The sequence below is a fragment of the Cydia fagiglandana genome, chromosome 9, assembly GCF_963556715.1.
Source record: "Cydia fagiglandana chromosome 9, ilCydFagi1.1, whole genome shotgun sequence".
Lineage (NCBI taxonomy): Eukaryota > Metazoa > Arthropoda > Insecta > Lepidoptera > Tortricidae > Cydia > Cydia fagiglandana.
The window spans coordinates 11,310,815-11,332,163 of NC_085940.1; the positions used below are offsets into that span (position 1 = coordinate 11,310,815).

The following is a 21,349-nucleotide window of genomic DNA, read 5'->3' on the forward strand; positions in this document are numbered from 1 at the left end:
ATTAGGAATAAGAAAACAGAACGTTTTTGGACTCTGTGGAGAAGACAAAACGGACATGTCTATGGTACTAATAGACGTAACACACTATCGCACCGCACCAAGGTCATAGAGGCCTTGGTGCGGTGCGATAGTGTGTTAGCTACTTAATACACTACCATGACACTACCGCACCGCACCACAACCTCTGTCAAGCCATTTCCGTCAAAAGTACAAAAGCAGCAAATATGGAGTGTAGAAGTAAAGGAGAGCTATCTTTTATGATAAGACGGTTGTAAAAGTGTCCAGCTGTCAGTATAAAGAATAGTTCGAAATCTCTCCGGTGGCGCTAGTAGGTAGCACCGGGAACTAACATGAATTTAGACCTTATTGACTGAGTGAAGTACGCTGTCAGTTTTTTGAAATTTTATTAAAAATTTTCATAAAGTGATTTATTTAATTTAGGATTTCCTTGTGCAGTAAAACTAGCCGCCCCTGTCTCAGTACGCATCATATAGACTGCCACCTCTGTTATCTAGCCACCTCGGGCCTGGGCTTACCAGGCCTTAAGCCCCACATTCACACTCCTACCTTGTAGGCCGCCTCGTAGTCCGCCTCGTTGGGTAGGATTGTGTATGGGGGTTGCGGACTACGAGCCGTCCTACAAACGGCTAAACGGTAGGACGACTCGTAGTCCGCAACCCCCATACACAATCCTACCCAACGACGTGGACTACGAGGCGGCCTACAAGGTAGGAGTGTGAATGTGGGGCTTTAGGGCAAATCCACCGCTATAGGATATATTTTCTATAGTAAAAATGGGAAAAGTTTGCATCGTAAACAGTTGCCAAAGTGGGCGTAAGAGGAAAAAACAGAAAAATGTTACGAAATCCGTATCTTTTTTCCAACCAACGGTAAGTATGTAATTTTCACTACACCTTATAAAACAAAGTCCCCCGCCGCGACTGTCTGTTCGTGGGTTTGAATGTATCTTTGCGATAAACAAACTACTGGACGGTTTCAGTTCGATTTTCATGTATCAATAGAGTGATTCTTGAGGAAGGTTTACGTATATAATTTGTTGACTATAGTTCGTTTTTTAGGGTTCCGTAGCCAAATGGCAAAAAAAAACGGAACCCTTATAGATTCGTCATGTCTGTCTGTCTGTCTGTCTGTCTGTCCGTCCGTATGTCACAACCACTTTTTTCCGAAACTATAAGCACTATACGGTTGAAACTTGGTAAGTAGATGTATTCTGTGAACCGCATTAAGATTTTCATACAAAAATAGAAAAAAATAGTAAATTTTTAGGGTTCCCCATACATAGAACTGAACCTCAAAAATTTTTTTTTCATCAAACCCATACGTGTGGGGTATCTATGGATAGGTCTTCAAAAATGATATTGAGGTTTCTAATATTATTTTCTTCTAAACTGAATAGTTTGCGCGAGAGACACTTCCAAAGTGGTAAAATGTGTGTCCCCCCCCCTGTAACTTCTAAACTAAGAGAATGATAAAACTAAAAAAAAATATATGATGTACATTACCATGCAAACTTCCACCGAAAATTGGTTTGAACAAGATTTGGTAAGTAGTTTTTTTTTTAATACGTCATAAACCGTAAACCGCAATTTTATTGTTACTTGCTGTTACGGAACCCTTCATGGGCGAGTCCGACTCGCACTTGGCCGCTTTTTTTTAGCATTAGAAAGAACTTGCAAGAAGGTAAGCGATTTTGACATGTCTTTTAATAGAAAAACGCTTTTTAAAATTCAAAAACTATTACTGATGAAAGCAGAAGAATATAAATGATCGTAATAGATTCATAATTGTTACATATTTGCCGTAACTTATTTTTAAAATGTGTTTTTCAATTAAAAGACACATCAAGATTGTTTACCTAATTTCTAATGCTAAAAAAAACGAACTATAGTGCGAAGCCGGTCGCTAGTTATTTAATAAAATATTATATTGTGATTTTTATATTTTTCTTATAAAATTCACAATTTCACTTCAACAATTCTTCATTTTTCTATTAATTCTCAGACTCCGGCACGGTTAGAAAGTTGGAAAAAGTCGTTAGGAATTGCATTAAAAGCAAATGATTATATTTGCCATCTTCATTTTAAAGAAGAAAATATAAATATGTACGAAAAGTTAACTATTAAAGGAGAGCTCAAATATATTCCTACACAAAGAAAAACGCTTAAGGAAGAAGCTGTGCCCACGATTGAGCATCAGTTTATTCCCATTCCCGAACATGAACTCCAAGCCAATACTATTCACATAGAGGAATCTTTCGAACCATACCCCAATCAACCTAAGGACGAGCAGCAACAACAAATCAATGCCGAGCAACAGGAATTATCAGAAGATCAAAATGATTCTAATAATTTAATGGATTATGAAATGATACAACAGGACTTTGCGGAACCATTGTTTAGTCAATATCAGGATACTAATGTAACAATAAATCCAATAGAGAATTTTAAAAGTAAGTTTCGGGCATTTTCGTTGTTGCCGCCTTTTTGGCTACATGCAGAAAATCCTAATGGGCTGGAATTTATGCGAATGGATCCAAAAACTCAGAAGATTAAACATCATATACGTTTAAACGATGATCTAACTGTCACTGTAAGTGTTTATTAATGTAACAATAAATTCGGTTGGCATGATTTGAATTTGTAACGAAACATAATTGCTATTTAATTGCAGGTAATTTTTCCCAATAATGAACAATTGCCACTAAAGGAGAAAATTAATTCATATGACAACACCTACGATTACTTAAAATCGGTTGAAAGATGGCCTTTGTGCGTTGGTATTCAGATTGACGACAATAAGTAAGTTTTGGTAGATTGTTAACCAAGGGATGAACGCAGTGAGAGTATAGTCCGAGGCTAAAATGATGCCATTCACCCGAGTTAAACACTCTACTTTTCATTTCGAATACGAGGAACCTAGCCCCAAAGCTTGTACTATGGGTGTAGGCGATAATACAACTGTTTGCAGTCGTCTTATGAATATATATACCATAATGTAACAGTTGTATTTAAAATAAAAGGATAACTCGTAAGCCTAACTTTGATTTTATTTAACATTTTTGTCATTAAAAATATTGTATGTAACGGTACATTAAATAGGTCTTAATTCTCGAACCTATCCTATTAAAACTCGACTTTTATGTGTATTTTAAGAACCCTTATTATGTAGGTACCTGTAGATTAAAGCACTATTTATACATAAACAATGGTACAGGAGAATAATCAAAGATAAAAACGAATTTATCTAATAATTACATCAATTTTCAGATTTTGTAAAGGTGTGATTATTGGTGATGATACTTACGAAAGAAATCAACAGTACCCAAGATGTAAATCTTGTCGAATATTACGAAATCGTTTGCAGAACCGTAATTCCACTTCAACTCTATTACAAAAAATGGCAGAAGCTAAACGGCGCGCTTCAAATCTTGTACATAAATGCAAGCGTCTGAAGAGGACGGTAAGTCTTATGCCGGCTACATACGTAACGATAAATCGTTGCGATAAAACTGTGCAGTCCGACTGTGCAGATAAATCGAACCGTGTGTATGACAAATCGTTACGATAATCGATAATCGGACAATCGGACTGCACAGTTTTATCGCAACGATTTATCGTTACGTATGTAGCCGGCATTAAAGCCGTAACAGACTACCGCACCGCGCCACGACCTTGATGGTGCGGTTAAAATATCTCTTTCACGCTCCAAATTATAGCTACATCCTTAGCCCCCTCCAGACTATGCGCGTGAATCGCGGGCGAAGCCGCGAACGCGAGTGTGGAGTCGATTTCGCAGGTCTGCGTTCTGGACTCCACACTCGCGTTCGCGGCTTCGCATAGTCTGGAGGGGGCTCTTAACGCACGTACGGCGACCACCTTACGACTATCGATACGTGCGCCGCACCGCACTAAAGTCGCGGTATGGTGCGGTAGTCTGTTACGGCTTTTTATCAAAAACATATTAAATAAATAAATATTAGGGGACATCTAAAGGCCCCTGTACACAATGGGCCAGCGCCGGCCAGGCCAAGGGACGCTGCCATGCGGTAGAATGAGATAGCAATATCACTTGCTCCCTCTAACGCATAAATGCGTCCCCCAGACTGGCCCACGCTGGCCCATTGTGTACTGGCCTTTACACAGGTCAACCTAGCCCCAAACTAAGCAAAAGTTGTACTATGGGTACTAGGCGACGCTATAATATACTGTATTTGTATAAATGAAGACGTAAAATAATACAAAAAGAAACTTGAGCAAGAAGTTTGCCCCAGATCGCCGTCAACGGGCAAGGTGCCCAGAAGGCTGGCCGTATTTCCCCGCTGTATAGCGATGCTAATACGCTGGGCGAAATAGTGGCCAGCCCTCTGGTCAACAGAAGCCTCTATTAAGTGCGAGCAGGGGTTTTCAGGCAGGTCTGTGTTGGGACAGGTTATAGACCAGACGTTCTTGGCCTCGGAGCAGTGCGCGGCCTCCATAGATCCAATAGAAGGACCTAGTATTTTCCCTATAAGGCTTTGAGCACCATGCACCGAGGACAAGAACGCAGGTAAGGATACACAAGAAATTTTGCGGATGCCCAGGCCCCCAAACCTAATGGGTAGGCTAGCCTGGGTCCAAGACCTTTCGTCAAAAGAGATGTTAAAGATGGATGTGAGTGTTTCAACGACCAATGTATCTAATTTTGAGACCAAATTGGGGTGTTTCCAAAGATGGGTTCCGCGAAGAATATACGTGAATTTTGGAACGAAAAGACAATGCTTAAAGATGGAATAGGCTGAATGTAGATTAATTTTGGCCAGGCGGTGTGATGTCGCTGTAAAATTTTGAATTTTTGAGTCAACGAAATTTTCAAAGGATTGGTCTAGGACGGGGCAGCCAAGGAGGTGAAGCGATTCTTTGTTTACAATTTTGATGCCAGGGGCGAGTTGTCTAAAAAGGTTGATTGTAAGTATTGTCCTTGTCCGGGGACAGGAATCTGTAATAAAAAGTTCGCACTTTGAAAAATTTAGTGAGAGGCCAATTTCTTTCAGGTCTATGTTAATTTTTTTTAAATCCTCGAGGACGGAAGTCGCTTCGCCGCCGAGGGTCCCGTCATCTAAATAACATATGTTCAATTTAGAATTTAGTTCCTTAATTAAAGGATGTATAGCGAGGCTAAAAATTGCCGGGCCGAGCGGGTCGCCTTGTTGACAGCCTACAGAGGATGCCAGAACGTTACTATTATATAATCATTTTGTAGGCGAATTATAGCATTGCCAAAGGAATTTATAAATCAATAATTTTCATTGATTGTCCGGATTTATTTCGTAGGACTTTCGGCTCATCAAAACTAATATTATTAATCTTATAAAAACAGGTGTTTGGTCACGAAATTTCGGTCGCCATGGCTCACTATCAACCCTATTGCGAGGAATTGAAGGATTCAACTGCAACACAAAAATTTATTGATCTTGTATTCAATTTGATACAAGCTATGTCTTCGCGTATACCAAGAGATGCTCTGTACGTGAATGAAAATTGCAGACGAAGAAAGGTAAGAAATAGTTGGCGATTAAAATTAAGGTCAATGCGGAGAAGACCGTCTATCAGCTAAGTCCGTCTACTCAATATAACATTTAAGGGAAGACCGTCATAAAGAAAGACCGGCCGGACGGTGCCTTAAACCAGAAGTAGCCAACCTTTTAATGTATTTTTGTTAGTAGATACCTCTTATAGTGAAGAATATTTTATGCCGATTATAATTAGAATTAATATAATTATGCGTTGCTGGTAGTGAATATTATGTGTTAATGTTAATATGCCGGAACCGCCGCCGCCTCGCAACCTGAATATATCCCTTGGCACCTATACAGCCTATACTGTAATTTTTAGTTTAATATAAAAATTAGGAACATTTAAAAATTTGTATGGAATATATTTTTTGCTCCTTACTAATATCTGTAAATGTCTACTACTGACTATACTTTTGTGTAGAGAAGCGGCCGTCCCCTTTCCTCTTAATATTTCATTGTATAGCTTTGAAGCTTGTTTACTTAATGAAGAAATACTTTTTTCAGGCAATCCAGGAATTTTTAGAATTCCTTGCAGACTGGGAAAAGCTCGAAAAAAAAATACCTGTGTCAAGGAGCACGTTAACTGGATTAAAAGTAACTTTACGGGCAACACTTGAAATTTTGGATATGCTGAATGTTGCATGTGATTACAAGTATTTGATGACAGCAACCCTATCTCAAGATCCGTTGGAGGTAATTAATAATTACTAATTATGTAATCCAATGAATATGAATCTGCTTGTATGGAATCTGCATCATGTATGCTGCCTTACTTTTGGAGAAAGTCCAGAAAGCCTTTTTAAAAATAAAAAATAAATTAAAATTCATTAATTCAAGCTAATTATACTCATATTTTTACATTATTTGCATTTTGATTACACAACATTAATAACATTACATTTAAATATAATCTACTAAAATTAACAATAAAATTTAAAAATTTACAAATCACATTAAAGAATAATGATATACAATATATACACAAAAACACAACAATACATACAAAACTAACCTACACCTGTCCTTACATGCCTGATGCAACAGTGCACAATATAAGGACAGTCAAGCCGATCTGCGATCATCGCCAGGACAGTGTTGGCGCTGGCCCGCACGCGCCGCACCAGCGCAGCTGCGCGCACGCGCATGGTGGCGTGGAAACAGGCCGTGTGGGCCCCCGCGAACATGCCCGAAGCGCTACAGTAGCGGGGCAGCCCCAACACCGCCCTGAATGCGTTATTGTACTGGACGCGGAGCGCGTTGTACGCTCTTTGCGTGTAGTCCGCCCACAGGCCACACGTGTACAGCGACGTGCAGTACGCTTTGAAAAGCGTTATCTTCACGTCACTACTACAACGAGCAAACCTGCGAGCCAAGATGTTCGCCCTTACGCACAACGCCCTCCGCTCCCGCTCCATATCCACATCATCCTTGAGGTCCGCAGTAACAATATGCCCTAGGTACTTGAAACTCTGTACTCTGTCTAAGAGAGCTCCGTTAAGCATGACAGGTGGCACATATTTTTTTAGGATACAGTTCCTACCTAGTCCATATACTTAATGTACCCATCAATATATTTCTGCCTGGTGTTTTTGGGTTTAATTCTTTTGAAATGAGGCGTAACTTTGGGCTGTGGACGTTTTTTATCGCTTACCTTCTTTCTAATGCTAAAAAAACGAACATAGCCATACAAATATTAGTACTATTATAAATGCAAAAGTGTGTCTGTTACCTCTTTACGCTTAAACCGCTGAACCAATTTAGATAAAATTATGGAGATAGTTTGAGACCCGAGGTCCTATATTTTTTTATTGAATAATAATTTTGACTTGTTTTCAGAGATTTTTCTCCGTCATGAGATATTCGTGTGGAGGAAACGATCACCCTGATCCCAAAATGTTTGCACAAGTTTACCGATTGGCGTCTCGTTTTTCCCTAATACGCCCGGTTGTAATGTTTCCGGCAAGGATTTGCTGAAGAACTTACTAGGAGCGAAGGATCTGGTAACCATTGATTCATGGTTATGAAGACCATGATTACAACGAGGCTGTAAACCAGTGACGCGGTTCAGTCTTACATTGCTGGGTACATCGTCCGCAAATTGCGAATAATCGTAAAATGCAATAATTGTTTAAAACTCATACAAATGAGTCCTAATGAGGGAAAACTGTTAGTGAGAAACGACGTAATCGATAAAATGGATTTATACGGCGGGTTAATTTATGCTAGTGACGATCTATTCAATCTGACCAAAATGATAGAGAAATGTATGTTAAGAGTAATAAGCAAAGCTTTAACCAATATGGAGACGATCAGTGAAATTACGCAAGAATGACTAAAAGGAGCATTGATAAAAGTTGGATGTGTCGACCATTTCAAACATATATTAAAAAATGTTATCGATATGTACGTGGTTATGCGAGCCCACTTTCTGGCAAAATATAAAAATAAACGTTACGCCGCAGCCAAAACCAAAACTAAAATGAATAGGAAAAATGCCAAGTTATTGTCTTAATTACTAATAGTTCGCCCCGAACTAAGAACTCGCATTCGCTGAAAACTACCGCGCAGCGCGCACACTCAGGTTTTGATTTCCAACTCAATCTCACTAGTGATACTTAGGTAAGTAATACTTTATATACGAGATTACCGCCATGTGGGATGTTGACTCGACGATCATTGTTGCGATAGTCGTCTCAGCGGACGGTCTCATAGCGAAGAGTCTCGACCAACACCTAGAGACTGGAACAAGGGTCAGATGCAGGCAAATTGTGACAAAACATTCGCTGATGTTAACAAGAAATAACTCAAAATGTAGTCAATATGATGGGTGCTGAGAAAGGGGCGGCTACAGGGCCTGGGGCCTAGGGCGGCAAAGACTGCAAATCCGCCACTACATTATATACATATATAAAAATGTGTTCGGGTGTTTTTTTTTTTTGTTTTGTAAGTGTTTTTTATATTTTACTTTTATATTAATATTAAAAACGAAAAACAAAAAAGAGCCTTTTATTTCTCGCCGGTAAAACAAACACAATATTATAAACTTAAATTTACATTAGGTTTAGTATTACAATAATATTTAATATTCCTCAAATCAATGTTCTATTATGCTTGGTTATGTAATAAGTAGTAAGTAATTATATTTTTTTCTTGTAATTTATTCTGCAACAACCCCTCCTGTGAGGGTGAAGGCCTCCTCCAGTGATGCTGGTCATCACAATTTCTGTTCTCTATCTTTTTCAACTTACATATGTATATCAATATTAATTTATATATTGGTATTAAATACCTACAAATACAAATAATAAAAAGCTAATAAATACTCTTATCGGGATTCGAACCCGGGACCTCCTGCTTCATAAGCGGGGTCACTACCGACAAGGCTAAAAGACCGTCAATAATTGGTTCACGATGCACAGTGGCGCCGCGGCGCGGCCTATTTAATGTTTTTGAGGGACACTTTTTAATACATGAAGATTGTTTTCCTCATCTCTACCTTCCATAGCAGCAAATTTAAAAAATGTAGGCGCGAAAGGTAATTGACCAATAGAAACTTTGAATTTTGCTCCTGTTTCTACTGACAAACTTGTTTACCCGGCTATACTTATAGTTGGTCAAGCAAACCTTGTCAGTAGAATAAAGGAGCAAATTTAAAAAATGTAGGCGCGAAGGTAAATCGTTCCATAGAAAATTAGAATTTCGTGCCTTTTTCTATTGACAAGATTTGATTGACCAACTATACTTACCCTGGCCATATTGATTAAGCTGGGGTCAAAAAAATATTGCGTGCAACGGAAGTTATACGTCAAAATGAAATGACAGTAATGACAGCATGCCATGCCCATGCGCAAAGTCGTAAACAAACGTTCAAGAGCATGGTTAGGTTATTATTGTATTAAACTTATTTAAAGTATGGGTCTTACGAAGCAATATTTACGTTACGCGCCCAGCGGCACCTTTAACATAATCGCCAGTGCCGACTGTAATTGTACACATGTATCTTTAAATGGAGTAAGCGGACGATATGTAGCAGTGGGTGCATGTGAGCATGTTATTATTTGGGACATGAGACTTGGAGAAAAGGTAAGACTGACTATTTAACTTAATTCGTAATTAGACGTAACATTTAACGTAAGTTACAACGACTTAAAACTAGGTAATATTTCAAAGTTTTAAAACATGTAAAATTTTTACTGTGTAGGCACAAGTGCTCTCTGGCGAAAATGTAGTGGTATCTCAGATCGCAGCGAGCCCGACGGGCAACCATATGGCGGTAGGCTACGTGGATGGAAACATCAGCGTGTTCGAGCTCGTGAACAATGAGATTGTGTGCCAGTTTGCTGGACACAAGTCAGCCATTACATGCTTGCAGTATGATGAACAGGGACACCGGCTGGTGTCTGGATCTAAGGTAAAGTTGTTAATATTAAGTTAACCAATAAATCAGCCAACCTTGTAAACTAAAGTATAATTTGTGCAAGAGCAAAGATTGTTCAAACAAAGTTTGGCCCCAACAACTTTTACTTATATAATTTTTTTATTACCTACTTTAAAGAAAAATTGGAACACTTTTTGTTTGTACAGGATACAGAAGTAATTCTTTGGGATGTAGTATCAGAAACTGGTATAGCAAGATTCAGTGGCCACAAGGGTGCCATAACTAGTGTTCTATTCATCAACGGGAAGAACTGCATTGTGAGCTCATCCAAGGACACTTTTGTCAAGTTCTGGGATATTGAAACTAAACACTGCTTCAAGACTTTAGGAGGACATCAAATGGAGGTATAAAAATATTTAAAAAACAGGCTAAATTAATTTTTACTACCTATTTCATCTTATGTATAGCTCAGGCACCCCATTGTAAATTCTCCTGATTTACAAGGGGGTACCTGAGCCTCCCGACTTCCCAATGGTCCCCTACCTCCCCACAGCTTGTGAAGTGAATTTTAACTCTTAATAATTCTTATAAGGCAGATGAAATATATTTTCCACCTAATTTTGAACTTTATTTCAAAGTGATAGGGCTCAATTTTCTGACACCCTTATGCCTTATAAAGAGTTAAGATAAGGTACTCATGTAACTTTTATTTTAACATCTACAACTTTGTTTTGCTAACATAGAAACTTAGATGTGCTATAAAATGGTAAAAAATCATTCAATATAAAATTTATTTCACGCCAAGTTACATACATGGGGCATTTTTGGGCCTCTGTTACTTTTCAATACTTGAAAATCTATAGAGCATTGATTTATAATATTTCTCAATTAATAATTCCTAGGTGTGGTCTGCTGCATTGATGAAAGAGGAGCGATACCTGGTGACAGGCAGCATGGACCAGGAATTAAGGGTGTGGAAGCTCAACTGGACATCTGATGTTAAGGAGGAGGACAAGCTTATCAGGCAGATGGAAATTGTCAAGTTGGAGGAAACAGACAACTTAGAAGATAGCTCAGTAAGCGAATCTACATAATTCATACTAAAATTATAAAGACAAAAAAACTGAAGTTTGTGTGCGAAGCTTAATAATTATATGTATACAGCTAAACCAACTAAGTATGATTTTTATAAGGCATGTGAAAATGTCCCTTGTGTAGCTGTAGAGCTAAGAGTACTGTGGTTCATGCTCCACCTAAAACACAAACAGAAATAATATTATATCTTTATTAATTTATTTGTCTCTGCTTAAAATAATGTTTAGACTTTATTTTGAAAACTGTGAATTCAGCCACTTTTTTTCGCATACAATATGAACAGACTTCACGGGAATTTGATTTATAAATATTACTTATATATCTTATTATTGCAGGTATTACAATGTCACCAAGTGGGCACCCTAATGCGCGGCGGGAAAGGGCGTGTCGTAGGCCTCACCACAGATCTTGGTCAGACCATATTGGCGTGTTACGGGACGGACTCCCTGCTGGAAATATTCTCGTTTTGTACAGACGAAGAGGCTAAGCAAAGGATGAGTAAAAGGATAAAGAAGCAGAGGAAAAAGTTGACGTGAGTATTATTATTAGGGTTCCATACCCAAAAGATTAAAACGGGTCCTTATTACTAAGAGTCCACTGTCTGTCACCAGGCTATATCTCATGAACCGTAAGTTAGCTAGTTGAAATTTTCACAGATAAAATTATTTTTGTTGCCGCTATAACAAAAAAGACTAAAAAGTACTGAACCTTCGGTGGGCGAGTCCGACTCGAATCAAATCAAAACTTATTTTCTACCTGACTAGCTTGATTAGCTTGGCTTTGAGTTCATTTTACTTGCTAATATTGCGATAAAATTTAACATACATATTTAATGGTTTTTCCATGCTAGCTGGTGGATTTGGTGCGCTATCTTTAAACAATAATTAAACTATTGCATATTTTGTAAGGGGCTTCATAAATTACGTCATTTCAAATTAGGGGAGGGTCTGGACATCGGATGATGGTAGCATGACGTAGGAGGAAACGGGGTCATTCGAAGCATGATTTTTGGATGATGTTAGGGGGGGGGGATCAAAAATCGTCATAAATCAATAAGACAAATAACAATTAAAATTATAGAAAACAAAAAGAAGCCGGTGAAGTGGATGCCGACGCACCGGAAGTACCGGAGCTCCTGTCGCTAACTGACGAAGTGCGGCGACTCACTTCCATCAAGCTGGGTGCGAAGCTAAAGTCCAATACGTTGCTGCTCGGCGTCACCGGGGAACTGCGTGTCGGTGTGACACTCGCTGACAACTCTGTTGAGCTGCACAGTCTGAAGCCTGAGGAGGATGAAGGTAAGCAACTAAGCATTTTATTTTTCCTGATTTCATCAGCTATATTGGAGCGGCCAAGGTGCTCATAAATATCTGAGCATTTGTTTCCAGGATAACCGTGAAAAAGTCTAAACCTGAAGTGATGCGTCTTGGATCACTTCTAGTTTTCTATGTTATGTTTCAATTAATTATTTGTGTGTTACGTAAGACAATTTAGGGGTTGAAGGAGGTTTGAACACTGGTATTTTTTCCTAATAACTATGGATAACGATGTTGTTCTAGCTAGACCGACGTACAGCGGCTGATCTACTTCATAAAAGGCTGGTGAGCCCCTGAACTAAACCCTAAATTTGAAAATACTAAATTTACTAATTTTTATTTATTTATATAGCCCTTTATTCTGAACATGATTGTTGGTTTTTAGTTTTGAATGTTTATATGAAGTCTCTTGGTTTAGTGTGCCTGTCGGCAAAGGCCTCCTCCAACTCCTTCCAGTATTTCCTCTCTCTTGCCACCCTTGTCCAGAGTGGTCCCACTGTGAGTATAATTTCGTCTTCCCATCGTGTTAATTGAGGGCCTTGCGATCTTGATCCATCTGTAGGGTGCCACATGAGAATTCTTTGGCTCCACTTCTCTGTCTTGCATCTTATAGTGTGGCCTGCCCACCTCCATTTTTGCATGTCTATGTGGGTGAGGATGTCTGTCACTTTTGTTCTGGTTCTTATGTCAGAGCTGCGGTTTCTATCCTGTAATTTTACACCGAGCATGCTCCTCTCCATAGCTCTCTGGCACTTTGCAAGTTTATCTCGTTGTTTTTTAGTAAGAGACCAAGTTTCGCAGCCATAGGTTAGACATGGAAGCACACATGTGTTAAAAGTTTTGCTTTTTATCCGTATACCAAGGTTGCTTTTCATGATTTCTTTGAGTGACCAATATTTGCTCCAGCCGGATGCTATTCTTTTTTCAATTTCTTTATCCATTTGGTTCTTGAAAGATATTATTTGACCTAGATATACATATTCTTCAACATATTCCAGACTGAATCCATTAACTGCAATTTCTTGTCTCCTAGAATTTGTCTTCAATTTACTAATACTAAGCACATTTTTTCAGTGAAATGTCTCAAACAGATAAGAATGCCTGGACACCAGAAGGAGCCGCGATGCGTGGCCATCAGCTCTGACAATTTAGCCGTTCTGTCCGCGTCAGCAGATTCCGTCAAACTATGGAACAGGTATGTATTTTCTTTTTTAATATCGTGCTCGAACTGACATTACTTGCATAACTGTTTGTAGCTAGCATGACCAATAAAATACGTATGTATGTAAAATTACATGACTACACTGTACGCTTATTTTGTTCCACCTTCGTTGGCCAAGCTTCTGTGAGGTGTTGTTAGTTTTTGATTTTATGTGTTTGGTTTCATGGTGATTGATGATTAACTTCTATGTATTGTCAGGCCAAATCAGTCCTGCCTTCGCACCATCCCCCTAACATCAGGACGACCAACAAGCCTCACGTTCCTGCCGGGCGACCGGCACGCGGCGGCGGGCTGCGCAGACGGCTCGCTGCTTATACTTGACGTAGGCGCGGGAGCGGTCATAGAGACGGTTCCTGCGCACCAGGGCGAGTGCTCTAGCATCGCCATGACGCCTGACTCGGTATGAACCCTACTGCCGTCGTATTAGAGTCGATTCTCGGACGGCTCGCTGATTTATAATAGACGTAGATACATATATACCTACTGTTTCTGCTCACCAGAGCGAGTGCTCCAGCATCGCCATAACGTCTGACTCGGTATGAACTTTACTACCATCGTGTTAGAGTCGAGTATCGGACGACTCAGTGATTTATAATAGACGTAGGCGTTATAGCGGTCATATATACTGTTTTTGCGCACCAGGGCGAGAGCTCTAGCATCTCCATGACGCCTAACTCAGTATGAACCCTACTGCCATCGTGTTAGAGTCGATTATTGGACGGCTCACTGATTTATAATAGACGTAGGCGTTAGAGCAGTCATATAGGCTGTTTCGCCATGACGTCTGACGCGGTATGAACTTTATTACCATCGTGTTTAAGTCGACTATCGGACGGCTCACTGATCTATAATAGACGTAGGCGTTAGAGCGGTCGTTTCTATATATAAAGGCTGTTTCTGAGCACCAGAGCAAGGGCTCCAGCATCGCCATGACTCCTTGCTCGGTATGAACCCTACTACCATCGTGTTAGTGTCGATTATCGAACGTCTCCCTACTCAATACCAGACGTAAGCACAAGTGCGATCATAGAGATGTTGGCCGCAGCCTAGAACGAGTGTTCTACAACTCCTCTGAAATTAACGATTATTAAAACAATAAGTATTATCCTTTTTCAGAGAGGCTGTGTTTCCGGCGGCGCCGACAAGACAGTGAAGTTTTGGCAGTTTGAGCTCATACCGGATCCCACGGGGGAGTCAAAAGCAAAAGTATGTAATTTCTTGTTTTGAAAAATAAATATAAATAATTACTCCCTTAGTAATAAAACTTTAGGGGCCTGATTTAGTTACATAATGTTTTATCCCTTTCTTACAACTACATAAGTCAAAATGACAGATAAAGACAAAATGATTATTAGCTAATCGAGGCTTGTAGCGCGTTTATGAATAAGGGGGTAAGACGATTCTATTCGATTTTGTTATGAACCATTTATATTGATCGGATTTTATAGTATTTACTTATCAAAGTTGGTGGAATTTTATAAATCGGATTAAGTTCAAAATCAGGTGGGAAATATATTCCCTCCGCCTTATAAAGGTTTAAGATAAATATTAGGTACTTTATTGCAGGTTCTTTCTTTACTCCACACAAGAACACTGGAACTGGAAGAGGCGGTGACGGCCGTCAAGATCAGTCCCAACTACAAGTTCATAGCGGTGGCGCTCATGGATTCCACTGTTAAAATATTCTTTGTTGATACATTTAAGGTACGTTTAAGTTATCTCATACAGTTGTAGGTGGCTGTTTATATATCTGTTTAATGTAGTGGTAGTTCTGTGATCTATATTATAACCGTGTCTAAAAATACGAAGTTACAAAGTGGTAAATGTTTGTGGTTTTTGGTAAAACATTGATCTTTTATTATTATGAATCGATTTCGAACCACCTAAATATCAAACACCTTTTATCTCTTTACCAGGCTGACATTGTAAAAATAACAATCCGATGGCAGTCTTACTCATCGAAATTAGAACACATGTTTGAAGTGCCGTATGTGGGAAATATATATCCCTTTAGCCTGATAAAGGCTTAATATGTGTGGTGTTGTTGGATTAGTCACATTTACGAAATACAGTACAGTCAGCAGCAGAAGTTGCTAAGCGGGCGAAGTGTTCAAAATTACCTTGACACGCTCTTATTCTCTTAACAATAACGTCGTGTCAAGATCATTTTGAACACCTGGCCCGCTTAGCAACTTCTGCTGCTGACTGTACATTTTCTTAAATATATGTCGGTTGATGGCTCTAGATACAGGCATTATCACTTATTTCAACTGCCTGCCTGCTTCACAAATAATAATAATAAATAATATTTTTTATATTGTGTTTATAGGTAAGTATTTTTTATTGTTTTGTAAGTGTTTTTATATTTTACTTTTATATTCATATTATAAATGACCTAGTCTAAGAAGAAAGATAAATAAAGAAGATAATAATATTTATTTAACTTTACTTTGTCTCTAGTTCTACTTACAACTGTACGGCCACAAGCTGCCAGTCCACGCCCTGGACATCAGCTACGACTCCAATATCATCGCCACCGGCTCCTCGGACAGAAACGTCAAGATCTGGGGCATGGACTTCGGCGACTGCCACAAGTCCATCTTTGCCCATAATGACTCTGTGACGTCACTCCAGTTCGTCCCAAGCACGCACTATTTCTTCACCGCGTCTAAGGATGGCAAGGTCAAGCAATGGGATGCGGATACTTATGACAACATTATCACACTACAAGTGAGTGTTTTTGTAAGCTATGTCCACGCTGTGGCTTTTTAGCATACCTACATCATCGTCCCTGGGTCGTCCAATAAGCGTCAAGATCTGGGGCATGGACTTCGGCGACTGCCACAAGTCCATCTTTGCCCATAATGACTCTGTGACATCACTTCAGTTCGTCCCGAGCACGCACTATTTCTTCACTGCGTCTAAGGATGGCAAGGTCAAGCAATGGGATGCGGATACGTATGACAACATTATCACACTACAAGTGAGTGTTTTTGTAAGCTATGTCCACGCTGTGGCTTTTTAGCATACCTTTATACAACATCATCGTCACTAGGTCCTGCAAAAAAACGTCAAAATCTGGGGCATGGACTTCGGCGACTGCCACAAGTTCATCTTTGCCCATAATGACTCTGTGACGTCACTTCAGTTCGTCCCGAGCACGCATTATTTCTTCACTGCGTCTAAGGATGGGATGCGGATATGTATGACAACATTATCATACTTCAAGTGAGTGTTTTGTTTTGTGTTAGTCTAATGTCGTTATTCATAAACAACTGTCAAATCTAACAAGCTATTGATATTCGTTTGTCCTTATCTCTGTCATTTAGTTTCTGTTTGTTACAAAGAGATGAAATTTGACAACGGTTTGTTAATTCCATGAATAAACGAGGGTTAGACTCTAGATGTTACTCTTACTACTTTCAACTATGCCCGCATTGCCTTTTTTGATTAAAATTAAATAGGGGCATGCTCCAGAGCGTTCGCGAGGCATACCCGTGACGTATTCCTCCTTTTTAGTTGAATTGGACAATTAGTAGCATGTGTCCTCTGGACTTCTGGCTCTCTTTTAAGCTTTAAAGGAACGTGATTGGAAGCAATTGCCTAGCAAAAGTTTAACCCTTTACCATGCTTAAGGGATATATTTTTCCCACCTGCGGCACTTAAACGTGTTCTATTTTCGATGAGTAAGACTGACATTCGATTATCATTTTTTAACTATAAGCCTGGTAAAGGGCGGGTTAACCTAGAACTTATTTATTTGGCAGGGTCACGCAGGCTCATGCCACGCGCTGGCCGTAGGCGCGGGCGGTTTGCACGTGGCCTCGTGCGGCTCGGAGAACGCCCTGCGGCTGTACACGCGCACCGAAGAGCCGCTAGTGCTGGGGGACACCGACGAGCAGGAGGAGGGGCTAGCTACCGGCGAAACTCATGTACGTACACGTATGATGCAATTTTAGGAAACAACAATAACTGCCATAGCTCGCCTAACTCACCTTTTCAGATACGCCCGCTATGTACATAAAAGAAAGCTTTGGTTTCTTAGGATAGCGGCCGTCTCCATACAAAATACTACTCCATCCATATTTAGCTGTATTATTTTGTATGGAGACGGGTGCTATTAGGAAAACAGAGCACCCGTCTCCATACAAAATAATACAGAATAGATATAATATACAGTATAGATATGATCCCAATCCCAATCCGCATTGGGCTAGCGTGGGGACTATAGCCCAAGCCCTCTCGCGCATGACAGGAGGCCTGTGCTCAGCAGTGGGACGTATATAGGCTGAAATGATGATGATGATGATGATAGATATGATAGAGCGTAGGAGATGTGGTAGAAGAAGAAGGACACAATTTTTAACATTTTATTTAGTGGACAAAAGTAAAATATAGGTTTTCAAATTTGATTGGTAATTATTTCAGGATAATAATTTGTTGTTTTTTTGTTGCAGGCACCTGTCCCTGGTTTGCCGGGCCTCACGATGCCAACCAAAAAAACCATAGGAGCTGAAAAGGCTGTAAGTACTTACTGAATATACAATCATTTTAAAATAACATACGAATACCAGTAACTTTTTATCATCACAATAGTCTCTTCCGGCGGCATAGCACGGTTTTTATCCCTTGTCTTGTTTGTCACGTTCTAACAAGTATGTAAGCGCGAAAGGGTCGCGCATGATAGGCGATAGTGAGTGCTGCGCCCGCTGGTAAAGGCTTAACCTAAGCTAAGGGATATATATTTCCCACCTACGGCACTATGTGGTCTATTTTCAATGAATAACACTGACAATCGATTGTCATTTTTGAAATGTCAGACTGGTAAAGGGTTATAAATAGTTCTGTATAGACATAGATTCATAAAGATATATAACTTAGTATACTCTATTCTCTCGTACTCTTTCATGTTGCCATGTAAGTTTTACAGAATATCTAATAGCATGTAGCCCTTAATGGGGAATATTAGGCAAAGCTCTGCGTAGGTGGCACCTTTAGCACATACAGTAAACAAACCTCATTGATACATCGCACGTCACGTCAATCACATGGCCTACCGCGAAACACGACAATTGAAAGTTCTGTTTCTGCCTCTCTATCACTCTTGCTTATTCGATCGATAGATAGGCAGATAAAGAAATCCCAATATTTGCGTTTCGCGTGGCATCAATGTCATAGTGAAAACTTGTCAAAAAACTGTTTAAGGCCTAGTATGTATAAGTTACTCTATGGTTTACTAAACAAATTAGTGCTGCACTCTGGCTGCAGAACATTGCAGTAATACTCCCTACTCTGGTATCTTCACCTCCTGTTTGTGGTACAGGCGGACTCGATAATGGAGTGCCTGTCGATCGGCGCCGCTTACAAGAAGGAGCGCAGCGAAGCCCGCGGACAGCCGGTGCAGCCGCCGCTCCTCATGGCCGCGTACAACTGCGACAACGAGGAGGACTTCCTGTTGGAGACTCTAAAGAAGATACGAGCCAGGTACAAAAAGCAACACTCCTAACAGAAGTTCAAATTCCCACCGCACCTTAACATAACATTATATACCGACCGCTTAAATGAGTATGAGGGTGGCGGGCAAGGTGTGGGCGACAGACGTACGGCGCCCGCACCTTCCCCGCCGCCCTTAGGGCCAGTTGCACCGACCACATTTGACAGACTGATCAACGTCAGCCGGCGCGCCCCGGTGGTTTACTATGAAACTTTCCATACATAAAAATTTTGCGAACTCTTTAACGATACGAACAGTTTGGTGCAACCGACCCTTAGTCATCCTTTCCCACCGCCCCCGTACCGCGCAGGCGAGGGCTCATTTAAGCGGTCGGTCTGTAGCTATATTTTCTCGTGTTGCAGTGACTTACAAGAGGCCCTGTTGCTGCTACCGTTCAATACTGCGTGCGACATCGTGCGAATGTTGCCCAGCATGCTCGAGCGCGGCGTCAACACCGAGCTTCTATGCCGAACAGCTATATTCCTTCTTAAGGTAATACAAACACCAACACTTGTACATCGGTGAACCTTATTATGAAAGGCATAAGGTCCAGCCATGTACAGTTAACAGCGTGGGAGATGGTACGCAACATAACACTAGTTTTATCTCTTTAAAAAAAATTACGTAAGCAATTAGCTATAAAAAATATTGATTTCTTTTTGATTTTACCCCTGGCTTTCCACCTAATCGATGTCGGGTCAGCAAAGCTCCAAATTAAATTCTAAATTAAAATATTTCGGATGATATTCTGGCTGGCGAATACCATGCCTTTGAATGCACTCACGATATCGTGTAGGTATTAACAGTCGACGTCAAAGATATGTTTAGATTTTTCGCCTTATTACAAAGGCACAAGGTGCAAAAGTGTAAACATATCTTTGACGTCGACTGTACTACACTGATGTCTTCGAGTGGAAAGAGGCTCTTGAAAATGGGTACAATTGACAAAATCGGCTGGTCGTCATCGACTCGGAATCTCAAGTGTTAAGATCGGTTTTCCTAGGATAGCGGTGCCGTCATATAGCGGCCGTCTCCATACTAAATAATACGGCTAAATATGAATGTCGCAGTATTTGTATGGAGACGGCCGCTATATGACGGCAACACGCCAATCGCTTACGCTCCTTAGCGATCGAAACGCAACTGTCACTGTCGCACTAATATGGAAGAGTGATAGAGAGACACAAAGCGTTTCGCTGTCGTAGCGATGGCGATTGTCACTTTGGCTAGGTGGGCTGGGTTAAGATTGCCACCTAAGGGCCAGCCACTTGTATCATCCCACTAACCTATGGTCAAGCGATTAAAACATTAATCTAGTGTCAAATTGTACTGGTAACCATGGTAACTGCAGGTTTAACAGGTTAACCCCGGATTGGTGGAATGATGCAAGTGGGCCTAATATTTATATTTGTTGTACCAAGGTTCACCACGCGCCGCTGAAGGCCCACAAGGCGTTGCTCAAGCCGCTTATACAGATACAAGCTAAAGCAGTCATGCGACTGTCAGAGATGCGGGTAAGTTGTCTGTTGAAGCTATCCTTTTGTTAGAAAGTTGTTTGTTTGTTTTTACCTGTCTGTTATAAATAATTAACATGTTTAACTTCAATATATTGAATCCTCACTCAATGATTTAGGTAGGTATATGTGGTTACAATATCATTCTAAGATCAAACCTATATAGGTTTGATCTTTTGAAGCTAGATATTTCAGAAATTTTACTTTTCTGGACAAGAAAAGCATGCGATACGACAATTCTGTGAAACAATAGGCACCTTAATTCATTTGTTTACGTTACATGTCCGTCTTTGGGTCACAAACTAACATATGTGTACTTCAACTTAATTAATTGGTTCAGTAGTTTCGGAGGAAATGGGCTGTGACAGACGGACAGACAGACGCACGAGTGATCCTATAAGGGTTCCGTTTTTTCCTTTTAAGGTAAGGAACCCTAAAAAACACCATTGTTAATTGGTTACTGTCACCTCTGCCATTTTTCCCAGGACATGGTTGGCTACAACGTGCACGCGCTACAATGGATGCGCCGCGAGGCGGAAGCGGCAGACGCCGAGCAGCTGTTCCGCGAGGCAACCGATGCGCGCCGCAGCAAGGACCGCCGCCGCCGCGCGAGGCAGGCGCTCAAACGGCCCATCGTTACTGTTACTTGAATATATTCTTACTAGTTATTGTTGTTTTTTATTTGAGTGTATTACGACCGGGCAGTTTTCTTTTACGAACTTGCAATTTTGCTGTAATGGCTGCAATAGTTAAGCCTT

General features: G+C 40.3%; 1 protein-coding gene and 1 long non-coding RNA gene across 2 annotated transcripts; both read left to right on the plus strand.

Moving 5' to 3' along the window:
- The first annotated feature begins 5,263 nt into the window (after nucleotides 1-5,263).
- LOC134667641 (uncharacterized) lies at nucleotides 5,264-9,067 on the plus strand. Its single transcript, XR_010098670.1, has 3 exons — nucleotides 5,264-5,553; nucleotides 6,077-6,265; nucleotides 7,409-9,067. It is a non-coding gene; the product is annotated as an uncharacterized LOC134667641 (long non-coding RNA).
- A 333-nt stretch (nucleotides 9,068-9,400) lies between these two features.
- On the plus strand, nucleotides 9,401-21,259 carry LOC134667360 (WD repeat-containing protein 3). Its single transcript, XM_063524737.1, has 17 exons — nucleotides 9,401-9,655; nucleotides 9,774-9,983; nucleotides 10,157-10,354; nucleotides 10,853-11,026; nucleotides 11,381-11,577; nucleotides 12,126-12,343; nucleotides 13,436-13,556; nucleotides 13,782-13,983; nucleotides 14,700-14,789; nucleotides 15,150-15,287; nucleotides 16,044-16,313; nucleotides 17,351-17,515; nucleotides 18,041-18,106; nucleotides 18,907-19,067; nucleotides 19,440-19,569; nucleotides 20,499-20,591; nucleotides 21,077-21,259. Exons 1-17 carry the CDS (start codon nucleotides 9,485-9,487, stop codon nucleotides 21,239-21,241), a joined length of 2,769 nt encoding a protein of 922 aa, XP_063380807.1. The 5' UTR covers nucleotides 9,401-9,484; the 3' UTR covers nucleotides 21,242-21,259.
- The last annotated feature ends 90 nt before the right edge of the window (nucleotides 21,260-21,349 follow it).